An 18722-nucleotide genomic window follows, 5' to 3' on the forward strand; every position below is an offset into this window, starting at 1 on the left:
TGAAGGTGTGAGGAGAGAAAAACCTGGCTGGTACTAAATGACAGGCGGTGGAACTGCCTCCTCGGCGGTCGTGCTTCGGTGCATTAGCTCTCTTTCTCCCTGTCTGTGCCAATGTCTCTCGCCCCTTCTCTCTCCCTCTCTAGAACCGTTTATGTGCTTTCGTGCGTGCGTGTGTGCGTGTGCGCGCGCGGCAATTCTGATCGGCGCGCGGAAGATGATGAGAGCGTGACCTCACCGCTCTCTGCACAGCTGCGAGAGTGAGAGAGGTAGAGAGACAGAGACTCACAGAGGGGATGTAGACATAAAAAAGATACAGACAGAGAAGAAAGAGAGGGAACATATGAGACGCAAGAGATTAATTGTTTATCGAGTACACATTATTTTTGAATGACTGGTCACATTGTTTCACTTTATGCAGTTGCTTTGGCAACATCATCTCCTTAACACGCCAGTAACGCAGATTTGGAATTGGAGAGAAGAAAGACATTGAGAGAGAGAAATACGAAAGGAGGAGAGGAAGACAGAGAGCAAGCCACTGACAGGCACAGTGAAGGGAATAGAGGGAGAGAGAGAGAGAGAGAGAGAGAGAGAGAGAGAGAGAGAGAGAGAGAGAGAGGATCTGCTCGGCGCGCGGGGACTCCGGTGTGCGGAGTCCGTTGACTGCTTCCCGCCGGTCCGCCTCCCAGAATGTTCTCGGTCCCCGGTTCATTTCTACTGTACGGAAACCAGCCGCCGCGGCGTCCCCACCGACACTGAAGCCCAGATGCTCACTCTCTCCGCCGACATGGACGAGTCGTCGTCGCTGCTGGATCTGCTGGAGTGCTCGGTGTGCCTGGAGCGCCTGGACACCACGGCCAAGGTGCTGCCGTGCCAGCACACCTTCTGCCGCCGATGCCTGGAGAACATCGTCAGCTCCCGGAACGAGCTCCGCTGCCCGGAGTGCCGCATACTGGTGGACTGCGGGGTGGACGACCTGCCGGCCAACATCCTCCTGGTCCGCCTCCTGGACGGTATTAAGCAGCGGCCGCTGCGAGGGAGCGGAGGAGGAGGAGTGGGAGCGGGCGGCAGGCAGCCCCTAGCAGGGGGCTCGCTGCAGGGGTACGCCGCCGGGATATCCGCTTCTCCCCCGGGCAGCGGGATCAGAGAGCTGCCCATAGCCACCAGGAGCTCCCCTGTTAAGGTTGGTTACCTCCTTAATATCCCCGATATGTGCCACTCTCTCACTCTCTCAGGAGAGCACTGTACACCAAACTCTGTATATATATCGGCAGTTTTATGCTGCCTTGTTTATCGGCAAATATACACATATTTACAACTTGACTTAAGCATTTTAGAAATGCTTATGACCCACTTTCAAATTCGGCGCGCACACAGGCTGCCAAGCAGCTCTTATTTCAATAAAATCACAACTTTCAAAACTGATTAACACCGTACGCGCTTTATTTTGGTGGAGAAAGATAGCGGGAATAACAGAAGATGAAGTATAGCGAGTTCCTCTGTTTATCTCTGGTGTTTGTGGGGGGTGAATGGGGGAACAGCACGTTCCGCAGCCTGCACACATCCAGCCGCTGTATGGTTATGGTTAGAAATTATACGTCCACGATATTAACGCAGTGAGACTGATTGCAACGTAGACTGATTTATTCTACGATAAAGAATTAAGTCGCTCTATCCAGAGACAAGAGTTTTAGACAGACCAAGTTAAAGACGCATGGAGAGAAAGAGAGAAAAAATATATTGACCTCCTCCAGTGGATACAATGATTCATTTTGTGGATCAGCTGAATTGGCATACCGTTTAATGTTGCTTTGTTGTACTGTTTCTGATGACAAATATATATCAGTTCTTTTGTTGACTAAATACCAGTCATCTGCTCCTAGCATTACATCACCTTCTCTGATAATATTGTGTATTTAATGGTTGTTTTTGAGTGAGAGCGAACAGAGAGACATAGAAGCAGACTGAGAGGGTCACCTGTGTGTATCATCAGTGTTGTTGCTATAGTCCTGATGCTCCTGTGAGCCAGGTAGCTTGTAGGCTGCAGCAGTGGGAGGTTTCATAACCAAAGCTCAATGGGAAAGGAAAAGAGCCTTGTTTACCCACTACCCAGTGCATCCCTTTCTTGCTTTAATGGGAGCCACTGCAGTGACAGAAAATGGGACATTTTTGGCATTGCACTGCAAAAAAAGAAAAAGAAAAGAAAATGTCCATTATAACATGTCATCACAGAGAAAGCCAAAATTTTGGAGAAAGGTCCAGGGTTAGGGTTCTAAATTTGACTTATGTCTGAAAAATTCAAAAAAAAGTGTAATATAATGATGCAAGGCGAAATTAGGATTTGAAAAATTGAGTTGCATTAAAACAAGTGAAAAGATGTCACCGCACTAGCAGATTTTTTTTTTTCAAGATATGATTTTCAGACTCTGGAAATGACTTGTTAAGATGGGTATTTTTTTGTCTTGTGTGTGAGCTTCTTTAGCATGACTGTTGACGAAGGCAATGGGACGTCCTCTGAGGGTGCTATAGGTGATACGTTCATGTCTTGCATCAACATTTTTTTCAGCATGTCTCTAACAAGGGAGGAAGCATCAAATAATCTCCACTAACAAAGTGAAAGGGAACGCCATGCCCTCCCTCCCTGGTACGATCAAGACTTATTAGGTGGTTGGCTCCATTGAATAGCTCACCATTGATTGAAGCAGTGGAGCGCTTTAACTGTGATGAAGTGGCAGCAGCAGTGAGCAGTCAGTCATTCATGGAGGCGAACAGGAATCCAAATCCTCAGTGACATTCCCACTAACACTTAACCCTCCATTTCAATTCACTCAATAAACTTTACCTGTCCCTACAGCAGAGCAATTTTGATGCCTGGTGCATGAAGGCAAAAATCCAAGAACACACATTTCTTCATGGAATAGCAGTGGTGGGACGTAAGGCTTCACCAATATGACTTTCGAAGGCTGATAGTGATATTTTTGGACTGAAGACGATATTTCATGCTGACAGTCCGCACTTTTTAAATTGAACAGTTTTCACGCTGTGATGTTAAATCAGTGACTTTTCACAAGATGGGTGAAGAATGCAGCTGAAAGATGGGGAGCACTGAAAGCGAGCATGCACACACATAGACAAACACACACACACACACAAACACACACAAATGCACAATGCACACTCACTCCTGAGTCGGCTTGTCTGTGTTTGCTTTAGGGCTCCATTGTGAGCGCAGGCCACTGTGGACGTAGCCTTTACTGCGAGTGAAAACACACACACACACACACACACACACACACGAACACACATCCCCCCTGTAATCCCCACAGTCACTTTGCCCAAGTCTCTTCCATTCTCCCCCAGGACCAAGGCTTGGTGATGAAAGTGTGAATTAATCTGCTCCAGTATTGTGCATGTGTATGTGTGTGTGTGTGTGTGTGTGTGCACGACTGGATGTGCATCCCCCACCCCCCAAACACACACACACACACACACACACACACACATGCGAGGTCTTACAAAGGGAGTTAAATCTGTCCTTGAGTGACACACACATACACACGCGTGCACACGTACACGATTGCGGTGCTACACACACTTACAGAAGGAGTCAACCAGGTCAAAGCAGAACAATCTGAAGTACATAGGGTGTTATCGGTGCTGGTTGAGAGTGAGTGTGTTGCTATGGGGATGGAGGAAGTGGCAGACATGCTGAGTCAGCAGCAAGACCAGCCTCTCCTCTGCTGCTTCTTCTCTTTTGGTTTGTGTGGCCGACTCCATGCTTCGACCGATATAGGGTTTTCAATTGATGCTGATATTTTCTGCCAATCGCTGTCTGGAATTCATTTTAGGCGAACCCAGTAGCTTTCAAAGTAGGGCCTGGTGACTCTCCAAGGGTCTTTGAGAGCCTTTCGGGGGCTTTCAGCATAATTAAAACAACCTTGTTTTAAATATATAGTTATATATTTAAATATATATATTGAATAATGATAACTTTGGCTTTTTTTCTACATGTCTGATTAATTTTTTTTAATTTATTTATTTATTTATTTATTTTGGTAATTTTCTTGTAAGTTTTTACTAATTTTTTGATTTTGAGGGTCAAATGGTTAAATGCTTGTAAAAGGCCAAAATGTATGTAAAATGTAAGGCCACAATGCTAAACGCATTGATGCATTTAAAAGGAAACATGCTGTAGTTTCTTAAAATGTGCTAATTTCGTATGGGGCTATAACATATCAGCTCATGAAGGATTTTTTTTTTTTTTTGTGTCATTCTTGTCTTCATTAAGACCTATTTGAATAGCAATAACTAAGCCATGCTCAAAGTTTATGACAATTTCCGCATACCCTTTGCATTATGTCAGCAACATCTGTGTAAAATTTTAGACCTCTGTCCAAACTTTATGTGTCACTGACCTCCCAAACCCTAAACCAGTGCATCAGGCACTAAATGACAGTGAAACTATTACTAATACTAAGACTAATACACATTAATTCACAATGGAATTTGATCAACATGTCTTAATAAAACTTGGCCAGGTTAAGGACTGCCTGGAGAGAATCAGTGTAGGCGTGATCAATTCTATGATAACTATGCAGTCAAACAAACAACATATCATATCAGACATTGACTGGCCTCGTGTGTAAGTTTTAAGCCCATTTGATAGTCAAAAATGTAACGTACACTTGCTTACATTGAAGGTTGTATACAAACTCACATAGCCACAATGCAAAGTTAAGATTCTCAGGCCATAATCACAGTTTTATATGGGGTGTTCACACATCGCTACATCACTGAAGACCTTCCTCTGCTGTTTGTCATGGACTAAAAGGATACTGGCTTTTAGAAGATTTTGTTGAAATTTGTTGCCTGTCTAATTCACAACAAAGACAGTTGTGACATCATTGTCCCAACCTTTGATCTTCTCCATTTACCTGTATTTACCTGGGGTTACTGCAGTGACACAGGAGGTTGCTATGGCAACTCATGCTGGCGACAGCATCGTCCTCTTTCATCTCCAAAGTGAGACGTTGCTCTGCCCTGTCATTTTCGTGTGTGTGTGTGTGTGTGTGTGTGTGTGTGTGTGTGTGTGTGTGTGTGTGTGTGTGTGTGTGTGTGTGTGTGTGTATGGGTGTGTGTGTGTGTGTGTGTGTGTGTGTGTGTGTGTGTGTGTGTGTGTGTGTGTGTGTGCTTGTGTGTGTGTGTTTGTGTGTCTGTAAGGATTAGGGTGTGGGCTCCAAAAAGGAAATAGTCGCTTACCAATCCCTGTAATGATCCTTTGAACTGTCTTTTGTGTCATAGTGTATCACACACACACACACACACACACACACACACACACACACACACACACACACACACAGTCAGATCAGACGGTGGGATTTCCTGCTCTATAGACCCATTCAGAGTTAATCTCTATATCTCACACACCTTTACAAGCGCAAAGTCTGAGAAAGACTCTCATCCATCTGTGCTTTTGCCCACACACACACAGACACAGACACCCACACACACACCCAGAGTAATGCATGCTTGCATATGTAAACATAGAAATCCATAGACACACAGAAATACAGGTCTGCATATACATCTACAGAGGATTCACACATACACACGCATAAACACACACGTACACACACACACTCATTTAGTTATTCATTAAGGTTGCAAACTGCTCATCTCTGGCAGTAAACAAGCTCTCTCTCAGTCATTAGTGACACGTTACACACTCACTTCATGAATACTACATGGAGGCCTTGCACACACACACACACACACACACACACACACACACATACACACAGCCTATATTTTCCGTCCATCACTGAGAGCTCTCCTCCTCATCGACCTTTTCAACATGGATGGCCACACACACATACACATATACACACACGCGTGCACGCACATACACACAGTAGTCTGTTTTCTTTGTCACTCTTTGGCCTTTCTCTTTCATCTCTCTCTCCATCTCACTATCCTTCGTTCATGCTCATATGAAGAGGACTCAATTAATCCCACTGCTGACCACATAATGAAGCTTCTCGCTCCACACACACGCGCACACACACACACACACACAGACCACAGACCATTAAATGAATAGTTAAAACTATTTGGCTCTGCTCACTGTCTCCTAGGATTTCTTTGGGATGATGATCTTTTGTTTGTGCCAGTGTGTGTGCCAGTGTGTGTGTTTATGCATATGTGTGAACATGCCTGCAGATCCCTGCCGGTGTGTTTGAATATTGGTTCGTGAGTTCAAGTTGATCCTAATCGGTTTGTATTGAAGCTGTCAGTAGCAGATATTTTGGATCAGTATCCCATGCCTTTAAATTTGAGCATGTGGCTCTATGGAAAGCCTCTGAAACAGCATGTAGAGCATCATGGGAAACTTTGACTCTACTGAAAACCAGTAAGACAGTAACAAATTGCAGGAGCTGCAATTTTTTGGTAAATGTAAAATATGTGGCAAAATATTTTTTATAAATAATGGATTGTGGTGTTACAGAGATGCACTGCTGTACAAATCGTATTCTCCAGACAGCCCAAGAAAAAAAATGTTTGGTACAGACCCACAGTATCAACATTTTTTTTTCTGAGTAAATGAAGTATAGAAAAAAAAATTATCATTCCTGCCAAAATTGGGAGTCATATTGCAGTCACAATATCTGTCATAATTAATTGCAATATTTTTTTTTTTTTTTTTTTTTTCACCATATCATTCAGCCCTAGACTGGAATAAGAATATTATATGCATACTTGTGTTTAATTCAATAGTTCAGGTTAAGGTCTTTCTGATGACAAGCATTGTAGTAATGATCAATTCTACGAGTAATACTTTAACTATATCATGTCCACAGGTTATTTCAATAGACAGACAGTGTCAGTGTCATACATCAGGCTAAGGCCCCTGTCACAGCAGCACACACACTGTGGTAGTTAGGACAACCCTCACTGTGGTCACACTGGTGGAGTGATGTTGGAGGTCTAGAGGAGAGATAGATGGATGGAAGAGGGCTTGTTTGGAGATAGTAGATTGAGTTGGTGTGTGTGTGTGTGTGTGTGTGTGTGTGTGTGTTGTACAGGGTGGGGGGTTGATGGGTAATGGGTGTTAAAGCCTAAACAAGCTTTGGAGCTTGGCTGCTATTCCCATGGGTTTTATGGGTCCCATCCCCCTCATCTCTCTCCCTCTCTCTCTCTCTCTCACACACACATACACACACACACACACGCACACACACATTGAGGACATTGGGTTAAGGGTTAACCCCCTCATTCCCAGGCCTGTTGTTACTATGGAGATGAGGGTTAGAAGTCAGCGGTTACTTTCAACAATATAGTTCAGATGAAAGAATGGCGCCATATTATAAAATTGAAATCACTGCATTCTATACATATATATATTTTATATGACATAACCCTTAAGGCATTGAATTGACATTCTTCATCTGGAGGAGGACGAAAGGATCAATGGAGGATGAAATCTTCCTATTTTGGTGAACCCATGACCTAAAAAGATGACCTGCCACTAGCAGGTCAACTTTTTAATCTTCCCTAATATCTCATTAACTAATTTAGCATTGCTATGAAATTTAGTTGCAGGATTCATGTTGGCTGGATGATGATATGTGTAGACTTTGGTGACTTCATGAGATTCCTTCTAGCGCCACCAGCAGGCCCAGCAGGGCATCTGCATCAGAAATAACACACTTGTTTAACAGTCTTACCATCTAGTAAGATAGCAGCTAGGCTAACAGCCTCGTTAACAGCTGGGTTTTTATTATAGATCAGTGGTGTCTGCTGCACCTGCCATGGAAACATGTTAAGCTGAGGCAGATACTGCTAAAAAGAAGAGAATGCATGGCACTCATTATGTCTGTCAAACAGCAAAAGGCTGTTTGACAGCCTTTTGCTTGTATATCCTATCATGCATTAATGAATCAACTAGAGGGCAAAGCACAGAGTTGTGTTCAGGGGGCGCTATAAAGAAATGCTCTTTATTAAGTTAGAGGGGTATTATATCAGAAATGTTGGCTACCTTTTAGCATTTGCAACAATGCCAAAGTGTTACCTCCTAATAGGAAAGACATGATCTGTTCACTCACATCACACTGCATGATTTCTGGCTAATGAAATCCTCAAGGTTCATACAGTCACCTCTCGCCGCCATGTGGGGCTGCCAGTGTTAAAAATTGCCTCATGCAGCTTTAATTGGTTTCTATAATAGTATATAAGTGTGAAGCACTGTGGTTTTTGATTCCAAGCAGGTTTGCTTTTGTGTTAAGACTCTATTAGTTCCTCCAGCAGCGAGCCACATAAAGTGTGTGTCTCCTGTAATAATGGATGAGTTTCCACTACTAATGTGCTTGAAGAAGTGGAACGGTTCTCTTGAGGAAGGGGGTGGGTGGGGGGGATGGAGGAGATTCATGGAAACACATGGCGGTTACTCCAGGTGTCAGGGAGTCCAGGTGTGTGTGTGTGCGTGTGTGTCTGTCTCTGTGTGTGCGTTGGTGTGTTAATATATTCCAGTTCCTTCCTGTCTTGGTGCAAAAAGCTGCCTCCTCCTTCTCCTTGCCTTTCTCTGAAATGGAGAGATGTTGAAATGCACCCACCACCCACTTTAGACTTGGCAGTGGACAAAACCTTGGCTGGGCTAGAAAGGAAAGATCAGAGCATGCACACACACACACACACACACACACACACACACACACACACACACACACACACACACCTCAGGAGAATGTGGAAACATGGCAGGGAATACAGCTCTTCCTCTCCATGGCCCTGCTGTTCATTCTCACAGCCCTCGACTTCAATTCATCACCAGCAACTTTTATAGATCTTCATGAAATCACTCTCCTGCTCCTGCCTTCCTGTCCTCGGCTGTCTTCAGCCTGTGCTCACATCACACTGTGCACTCTGCCCTGAGGAGTTCTTCCTTAAAATTTTACACTTCAAATTTTGGTCTTTTTCAAACCAACAGACAAAGGGAAACAAACAAATCAAACAGAAATACTTGTGCTCCTGCTAATTATATATAGATAATAATTCCACCATCATTACTCATTATTTTTATTTTTGTTATAATTCATTTTCTCATTCTCATTAAGAAATTTTGTGGTGGTGATGATGGTGAAATATCCTCATTAGTTGCTCTGTGTTCCCCTGGGCTGCCACAATACTGTATTTCTGTCTCTCCATTCACTTCCATAGACAAAAAAAGCTTACAAAATAACACTTTTAGCCCATAAATGAATGCAAACAAAGTGGATTATGCCAATTTACAAAACAAGTCCCAGCACCCATTTTTAAGGAAATTACTAGTATTTGTGAAAGTAGTATCAGGTTATTTCTTCCTGGTGCAAGGTTACTATGTGGAACCTGCAGACACTAACAGCCGGATCTACTTTCCAATTAAAATAGGGCAAAAACAAGAAAAGTGAAATTTAAATGACTCAAAAAACGGAAACCATACTCATTTATACACTTCAATTGTTATTCTAATGTTACTGAAATGAATGAAGAGATATTAAAAAAAAAAAAAAAAAAAAAAGTTTTGTGGATTAGCAGCCCAGGAGACACAGAGCAACTAATGATATTTCACTACCATTTGGACTCATTTAACATGACACCCAGGTAACTACACAACACAACACTCTACCAAAATTAAATTTTGCTTTAAGGTGATACCACAAGAGATAAAAGTACCACAAGGTACAGTAAGGACACTATAATCTCACTACTGAGTATCATAAACACACTACTAATCACTATGGAATATAACAGGAATATAAAAGTGATATTATTGCAGTATTACTGTGAAACCATAGGAAATGTAGGCTGCCTTAACATACCATAGAGTCACCTTAAGCTCACTAATGAGCAGCACACACTCTAAATAGTCACAATAGTAATGTTATAGGAGTATTAGTGATGAATAGTAACAAAAGAATAGTAATAAATAGTAAAAAAGGATGAGTGTGTGTGTGTATCTGTGTCTGTGTGGTGTGTGCGTTTTTTGGGGGGTCAGATAAGACCATTTCAGGTTATTTCGGGACACACTCTGATCCACAGTGTCCATGGCTGCAATACAACTGTGATCAGCTTTCCATTCTGACGTCTGTGTCCAAACATCCACTCCTGGCTCTCTGTATGTGTGTGTGCGCCTGTGTGTGCATGTGTGTGTGTGTGTGTATGTGTGTGTTTGTGTGTGTGTGCAAATGTGATTTTGTGTGTGTGCATGTGTGTGTGTGCGTGTGTGTTACTGTATGCTTGAGAGTGTTTGCATATGTGCTATGTGCAAGTATGTGTACATCTGTGTCAGCATGTTTGTGTCCTGTGCCATTGAGCAAGGCTGGTGTGTGTGTGTGTGTGTGTGTGTGTGTGTGTGTGCCTGTGTGCGCGTCCATGCATGTGCAAATCTGCTCTGTGGATATACTATGTGTTTATATCTGAAACAGCATGTGCATGTGTGGGTGGTGCTTGGCTACTTAGTGACTTAAAGTTTTGCTTTGGTGGAATGAGCTTGGTGTGTGTGTTCATCTGTGCCTTCATGTGCCTGTGTGTGCGTGTGCATGTGTGTGTGTGTGTGTGTGTGTGTGTAGTATGTCATGGTATCATGTTTAGATGAGGAGGGAGTGTGAGAGGAAAGTTGGAAGGAAGACACAAATGCCTGGTGGCAGTTTATGTAGCGATTTATTGGCATTGGTTCTGTATGTGTGTGTGTGTGTGTGTGTGTGTGTGTGTGTGTGTGTGTGTCTGTGTGTGCGTGTGTGTGTCTGTGTGTGTGTTTGTGTGTGTGTGTGTGTGTGTGTGTAAGAAGGATATGGCGCTTCTCTCCCTTCAGGACAGTGATTATGTAAGCAGAGGGAAAGGTGTATGTGTGTGTGTGTGTGTGTGTGTGTATGTGTGTTTGTGACGGGGGCTGAATCCCATCCCACCTCTGACTACCTTCTGTTTAACTTTGGGATCACTGGTGCAACAAAAGGCACCCACAATGTAAAAATATTCAGCTTTTAAATGAGAAAACATTTAAGAAGGCAACAAGGTGGACTTCACATTACTGTACATTGTGGAAAAAGATTCAACATCGCTATGATGAAGTTAAACGAATCAAGAGGAAATCAAGAGGGAGAGAGAGAGTGACGCAGCAGGACATGTCAACAGAGATGTGTTGCCATGGTAACAGGCACTGACCAGTCTGGAGCTCAGTGATTGGCTGCGCCTAATTAACGTCACCATCAGATACATCCACCATCACTGTGAATAATACCTGTGTGTGAGAGCGTGTGTGTGTGTGTGTGTGTGTGTGTTTGTATGTTTCAGTGTTACAGGGTTCCCACTGGTCATAGAATTCCTGGAATATTCCATGGAATTTTTTTGTTTAGTTTTTTTCCAGGTAGGCAATTTAATCGCTTCTCTGTTGAAGTAAAGGAAAATTGGTGACCAAAACTGACAATAACATTAGACGTATAATTATTATAATTATTATAATTCTATATTTAAAATGAAATTACATGAAAACTACCAGAAAATTACCACAATATCACTGAAAACTGAAAAAAAATCTCTATCTGTCTGTCTATCTATCTATCTATTTATCTATCTATCTTAAAATTAATAAATATAAAGTATTAAAATTAATTTTGTCTAGAGGGTACAATAAAAGACTTCAAAGACCCCAATTCTCAGCTACTCAAACCACTTTCGTGTAGATATGTGTCATATTTAATCCTTTTTGGCAAATCCACAAAGTCTACAATGGCTCAAGTTGAATAGCCCAATCAGCTGGTAGTCTTTAACAATTTTTTTTTTTTTGGATCAGTCAACAGTCATTTGAATAGTGCAATATATGCAAAATCATTATGAAACCTAAATACAATTTGTTTCTCAGCTTTTTTAAAAGGTTTATTAGCCTTTTCCCTATTTCTGGCATGCCATGGGCATCTCTGGCACACCAGAGGCTTGGCACATTAGTGGCTGCAGCTGGATGCACCAGATTTTCATTTGAGAATATAGTGCAAACCCTCAGCCTCTCAATTAGCGGAGATGGGGTGCTTTTCTCTGTTGCAGCCTCACTTTGAGATGTAGGCTGTTGGTAAGGTGGGTGTTTTTCCCCACATAAGTGTAACCTATAATGCCGCTTTAAAATGCTGCTCACAGCACCTTTCGGTCATGATCATGTAGCACACTTTTGTCATGCTCAAAAGCAAAGTACAGCTGTGAGTGGCACTAGGAACAGAGAGAGCAAAGGACCAAAGGAGGCAAAAAATGTAACGTTGCTCTTGTTGCTATGCAACTATCTAATTAACGTCAGCCAGCTAACCTGAGGTAACAAAGGTGATAGCACTGTTGAAAATAAAATTGGAGAATGTTAGCAATTGTTCGGCTTGCTCTTGAAGTCGAGGGTGGGGAGCCAATTGTGAAACAGGAGGTGAGTACAGGACGTCCTCATAGGGAGAACAGAGATAGTTTTGTCATCTCGTCCAAGTGCTCAGCCTAGATAGCGCCCCTTTCCAAGGGCTACAGGGCTGTTTGTGCACTGACATAATGCATGTCTGAAGTTGAGAAATGTTGGAGCCTGCAGGGCCGCACCCCAAAACCCAGTGTGTCCAAAATGTGAGACACTTCTTTTGGAAGAGATGTGCGCCTTCTGCAAACCATTGCAAATAGCTGAAAAATGGTTCTCTCAAAACACCCTCCTATGTGATGCGTCAGCTATGACTGGTAAGATGACCACAGACAATTTCCCAAAAACATATTCCTTTTGAGGCCAAATGAGCACACTCATGTAGGTTAGATGCTAATGTTCAGCAGCAGGACTCCAGCAGGAGGCCGAGCAGAGGCCACACTCCCCGGCCTCAGCCCTCAGACAAGTGGAATTAAAAAGCCATTCTCCCTCGCAGTGCTCTGTAATTGGCTGTCCCCCCTCTCAGACATGAGTGTGAAGTGTGTGTGTGTGTGTGTGTGTGTGTGTGTGTGTGTGTTTGAGACAGTGTATGTGTGTATGTATGTGAGGAGATGGAAGGTCCATCATCTCCCCTCCACACCTCAGTTCCAGAAAACGAAACAGGCAGAGTGAGATAGAGACGCCTCAGATTATTATTCTGCTATAAATTCCAGCAGGGATCAATCTCACACTCTGCCTGTCGCATTCTACCTCATTCTACCTCGCACACCCCATACTGTCTCGTCCTCTAGCTCTTTTGTCCGCTCCTTTTCTTTCCTCACATCATCCCCTGTGCTTTCGTCTCTCATTTTTAGGACTGATATATTGGCAAAGGATTTCCATGTCAATTATCTATCTATCCATCTATCTATCTATCTATCTATCTATACATATATATGCGTGTGTGTGTGTGTGTGTGTGTGTGTAGATCTATAGATAACCGGAAAAAATAGAAAATTGCCATACAGTTAGAATTAAATGCAAGAAACCTGTATTTATCTTTATTACAAGAAAAATTACCCAAAAATATGAAAATCACCCCAAAATATGAGGTATTTGGGCAGAGGGTGAGGGTTGCTTCATATATATTTCTGCATTCCTTCATGCTCTACATTGCATTGATTTTGATATTTTTTTACTTTCTCGCTCCTTTCGTACTTCTTCTATCTTCTTCCATTTCGTACTATCTTCTGTTTGTCGGTATAATTTGTTTTCAAAATGACACATCTTCACTGACTATCATCTTTGTTATTCTGCACAACCTCATACAATGCTGTGGTTGTTAGTTTGATGCCATCCTCTTTCTGCTATTCCTATCTATTTTTGGTGCTTTGTCCTATATTTACCTCCTTAAGTACCCAATTTCTGGATGGGGAACATTGAAGTTTCCATACTAACGACAGCTTGAATCCAAAAACGACCTTCAAACCCTCAAGTGGGCCTCTTCCTCAACCTTCCTCATCCTTCTTTTCAGGCCCTCGGCACATCTCTCTGTCGCTCTGCATCACGATTGTCTCTCTCACCTTTCATCTTCTTTTCCCTCTCTTCCCTCTATCACTTTCATTGCTCTCGTCTTGGTCTTTGAGTGATGTTTGTCCGCTCGGAGAGAGACTTCTAGCAGATGAGAGCAGCCACTCCTTCGCTCAGCCCTCCATTCATCCTCAGACAAGGTTGGCGGTGGTCCAGCCTCATTTCAGGCTTCCTTTTACCTCATCCAGCCAGCTCTATTAAACCATCATAGGTCATCATGCTGTTCTCTGGCACGAGGGGCATATCACTGCTGTTAGGAAGCCTTGTATCCAGTGTTTTTTCCTCATGAACTTAGAAAAGCAGTTTTGTTTGTAGCTTGACCACTGTGCATTTTTGAGGCTCTCCAATGAGGTTTTGAATGAGGTTTCATGAGCACCAGGGGTGGCTGGCTTTTCTCAGTCCGTAGAGGACCATGCAGTCCTTCAATTTAAGCTAAAAGATAAAAATCAAAAGTCGAATTGGGAGTCTGTTCATGACACCAGCCAAGGAGAGGTTCCAATTCCAAGTATCAAGGTGGTGTTGGACGCAATTCAAGAAATAAAACCTGCCCTGAGAAGGACTTGCTAAGGCCAAAGCACATTTGATAGAAATGTAAAAATACTGTAAAATTAGTTTACTACCATAGAGATCTATGCCAGCCTGAAAAAAGATGAATAGACTGTATTCATCGAATGAAAAGTTGGGTAAACTTTCTATTCAAGGAATAGAGTCTATCTGTTTCAGGTGGGTTCATTCCCCATTACATTCCTGGTCTTACCACAGCTATATTATTAATGGCAGTGCCTATCCAGGAGAGAGGCTGGTGTCATTCTCTTAGGATATTCTATCCAGGCAGAGGCTATCTGTGACTGATAAGCAGAATTAATTAGCAGCAACATCAAATCCCTATACAGTCACAGATAAGAACCAGACATAGAGGATCTGAAGGAAGAATGTGTGTGTGTGTGTGTGTGTGTGTGTGTGTGTGTGTGTGTGTGTGTGTGTGCGTGTGTGCGTGTGTGCGTATGTGTGAGACAGAGAGAGAGAAATAGAGACTCCATCCACCCTGAAAATAATATTTTTCCTGGGTTTATCTTATCCACATTGCTAAAAGAAGTTCATTTTGGATTCCTCTCCCTTCTTTTGACTTCCGTCTATACGACTTGGTTGTAAATAGGTCTCGTATTTTACGTCTGACATTTTTATAGACTGGGAGTGATGGCTTCCAGTAGACAGCCTCCTTCAGGTTCCAACCTTATAACGGCATGCCAAGCACACTCGGTTGCCTGGTGCCCTTTAGAATACTGAACTGCATTTACTCTGCCATTTGCAACTCGTGCAAGTTTCAGAGTTAGAGAAAGACTGGAGAGAAGTTGCACCAAACGATTACGTGTAACAGATTGCAGGAAGTAATACATTAAACATTCACTAGGTAAAACTTCTTTGACGTGACAACCCTTTAGGCTTAAAAAACATAGAGTAAGAACAAAATTTGTTGGTTGACTATATGTGGTTCGCATCACCCTTTTCCAATAAGCGCATAACTTAGACTTGGATGACACTGATAACTTATGTGCTTATGCCAACATATAATACAAGAGTAGAAATATTACAAGTAATACCATTCTCTTTTAAAAGCAGGGTCTTCACAGATTTGATGAAATGAGCATGAATTCTGAAATGCAGAATGTGTTGTCAATACAGTTTTTGAAAATTTTATTTTTCTTCACCACAAATTAGATTATGAGTTACGCAACGCTGATTAAGTTAAGTTGAGTTAAGTGTAAGTGTCAAGTATAGCCAAGTGAAGCAACTTTTGTGATGATCATGTTCAGTTTAGGGTTTGGTCTGCCCACTAAAACAGTTTGGTTAAGGTTAGGACAAGATTTTGGTCATGATTAAACAGGAAACATGTCTGTTGAAGAAAGTTTAATGGCATGACTTGGAAATTTTACATGTGTAGTTGGAGTTGAAGATACACCCCCTCCCCTCTGAGCCACAACACCCTTATTATGTTTGCACTGCACTATTTCAATGTCAAACTGCTTGTTACTGCTTGTTTCTAGTCGAGCCTCCTTCACATAATCCCTTGGTAGGAAGATGTATTTTTCTCACAGCGCACATATTTGCACTTGAAGACACTGTGCTCATTTTATGAAATTTCAGGAGACCAGGCTCTTTCTAAAGTAACAAGCCCAACACTTATGCAGACTTTCCCACAGTTGCTGCTGGAAAATCAAAGCGGCAGCAAGGGTCTCTCACTGGAACTTTCCTTCAGTTTCATGCCATCGTGTGCCAGGTTCCCCTTAGCGTCCTTTAGTGGCACTCTGTTCAAGCTCCGTCTGACCGAGATTAAATGCTATAATGCAGTGATCATATCTGTCTAAATCACAAAGTGAAACGGCAACAGAAAAGAACATTTTTATCCACAATTAAACACAGTAGCTTCATTCAATTTGTCCAAATGAAACCCAAATGTCAGGTTTGGACAGTCTATGGTCTTCTCTCATTAGCTGCACTCTGTCCAGAGAAACCTAGAGTCAGCAGCTTAGGTCTTCCACATTTCTCCCCCTTTGGTAAAAAAAAAAAAAAAAAAAAAAAAAAAAAAAAGGTGAATACTTGTTCTTGCTGTTTACTTATATTATATCTCATGATAGACCTTCTCACAGCAGCCATTTTGATGTGAAATGGCAGGGAAATCACAGGTTTTACAAATAAAATTAAGGCTCCATTCCATTACGTGTACCAGGGCCCTGGCTCTGGTACATGTAATTAGTGGTAGCTAATTAACATCATTAGTAGCACCTGCACTGACCCTGCTATTTCATGTCAAAATAGCCGCTGTGAAAAATGTCTATCATTACATGCTGAAGTTTAAAAAAATAAATACCCCCTTGAACTGATTTTCCCTAAAAAACCTTAAGTAGCTTCAAAATTAGAAAAAAAAAAAAAACCTTTTTTTCTCCAAACTGTTACAATGGCTCATCCATATTGTGTATCTGGTGGTTGCAGCATGTCATCGAAGCTCAGTCTCGCTTATATTGAGTGAAATATTCAAAGCCAAGAAGCCATTGTTTCATGGCTGCAGCATTATATCAGATAGAAAATATCTGCATGTCTTGGGATCATTTTATACACATTTCCCTGGAATTCAGCAGGACATATTTGGTATTTTTGGAAACCTTGGGATCTTCACTAGAATTTAAAATGAAATTCTGTGGGTTTGAACAAAACCTGGCCAAGCAAATGATGAGCCCCTGATGCCTCTTCAACAACTGCCTCCTCCTCCCATTTTGACCTGCCAGCGTGTGAAGTTGCATAGCAGAACTTTAAAAACTGGATGTTCACCAGAAGATGAAATGATCAACTTTAAAGATAATAAATAATTGAATATCAAACCAAAATATGAATTATCATCAGCTTCAGTCCAAAAATACTGGCATCCGGCTATGGATATCCGTTTTGCTTAAACTGTAGTTGCTACCATAGGTTAATGTTGCACATGGAAAAGATGGTCCAGAGTGTACTGAGCTGTGGAGTGCTGTCATGGCCTAGTTCCACTGTCACGCCACTACGTCCTAGAACTGTTTGTCTCGGGCAATCCAGGACTAAAACTAGGCTAAAACTGTGCGCCGTGTTGAACAGAAATTTTTATGTGGATCAACATGGCTTTTTTCTGTCTTCAAAGAGGCTGGCAGTGTTGGTGAAGGCAGCATTAATCAACTGGGTGGAAGTGTGCTGGAGAGCCACAGGAGATACTGGTACTGTAGTGAAAACTGGGACAGTGTCAAACCCTGCAGCCATGCTTTTCCCTTTTTCTCAGTGAAAACACACTCTTTCATACATTAACCCCATTTCCTTCTTCATCAACACACTCCGCCTCTCCATCTCATCCTCTTGCTCCCCCTCCTCTTTGTCTCTTTCCCAACTCTTCCCGGTTTTCTCCAGCTCTGATCACTCCATGAGCTTCATCGGCATAACAGGAAAGAAACCTGTGTTGCTCAATCAATATAACAGCACTTTTAGCAGAGGACAGAAAAACTACCAACTACACAAAACTCAATGAATTTATCTCGATTTGCTTTATTTGTACAACAGAAGGGAGAAGCAATATTGTAAAAGCAATGTCGTATGCACTGATATGAGCACATTAAAAGGACCATACCAGTGATTTTGTATGTTTAAGGTAATATCTACAAGTTTCTGCTAATCTCTGTTCAATGTAAGCAGTCATATTTTAGAACTCTGACATCATTTTTCCTACCTTTTCTCCATCCATTGGTTTCCATTTATTCCACGACAGCATGAAAATGACCTTTCAGAGACTTCAAACTGTCTTCACACCAAAATTCCATCACCATAATAAAGTCGTCCGCATTCATTTTTCCAAAAGCAGCATCACTGTTGTGCTTTGATGACTTGAAATTGGGTGGAGTGGAAAGACAAAACATTAAAATATAGTCACAAAAATGATGTAACATAATAACATAACAAATGATAAGAATATAAACATGAATAAGATGCAGACACTGAATCAGTGACGCAACACCCAACGTACACCAGACGTGTCACACAGCAATTAAAAACACAAAAACGTCGACAAAGCCAAACATAAATGTCTGTGCTATTATGTGGGCAAATATAACCAACTGTATAAGAAGTAGAAGCAGGACATTGTAAGGTGGGTGTTTCAAAAAAAAAAAAAAAAAAAAAATTAAAAATGGAGGGATTTTGATTATATGTTGTAAAATCTTTAGTACCCCTG

The 18722-nt window shown here is 41.9% G+C and overlaps 1 protein-coding gene across 1 annotated transcript in view; it reads left to right on the forward strand.

Moving 5' to 3' along the window:
* Positions 1 to 763: 763 nt before the first annotated feature.
* Positions 764 to 18722, forward strand: part of LOC115379889 (E3 ubiquitin-protein ligase SH3RF3-like) — a 107922-nt gene continuing 89963 nt past the window's right edge. Inside the window, exon 1 of the mRNA XM_030080851.1 lies at positions 764 to 1180. Coding sequence (XP_029936711.1) covers positions 764 to 1180 — 417 coding nt within the window. The remainder of the gene's footprint in view (positions 1181 to 18722) is intronic.

This window comes from Myripristis murdjan, chromosome 21 (genome assembly GCF_902150065.1).
Source record: "Myripristis murdjan chromosome 21, fMyrMur1.1, whole genome shotgun sequence".
NCBI classification, from domain to species: Eukaryota; Metazoa; Chordata; class Actinopteri; order Holocentriformes; family Holocentridae; genus Myripristis; species Myripristis murdjan.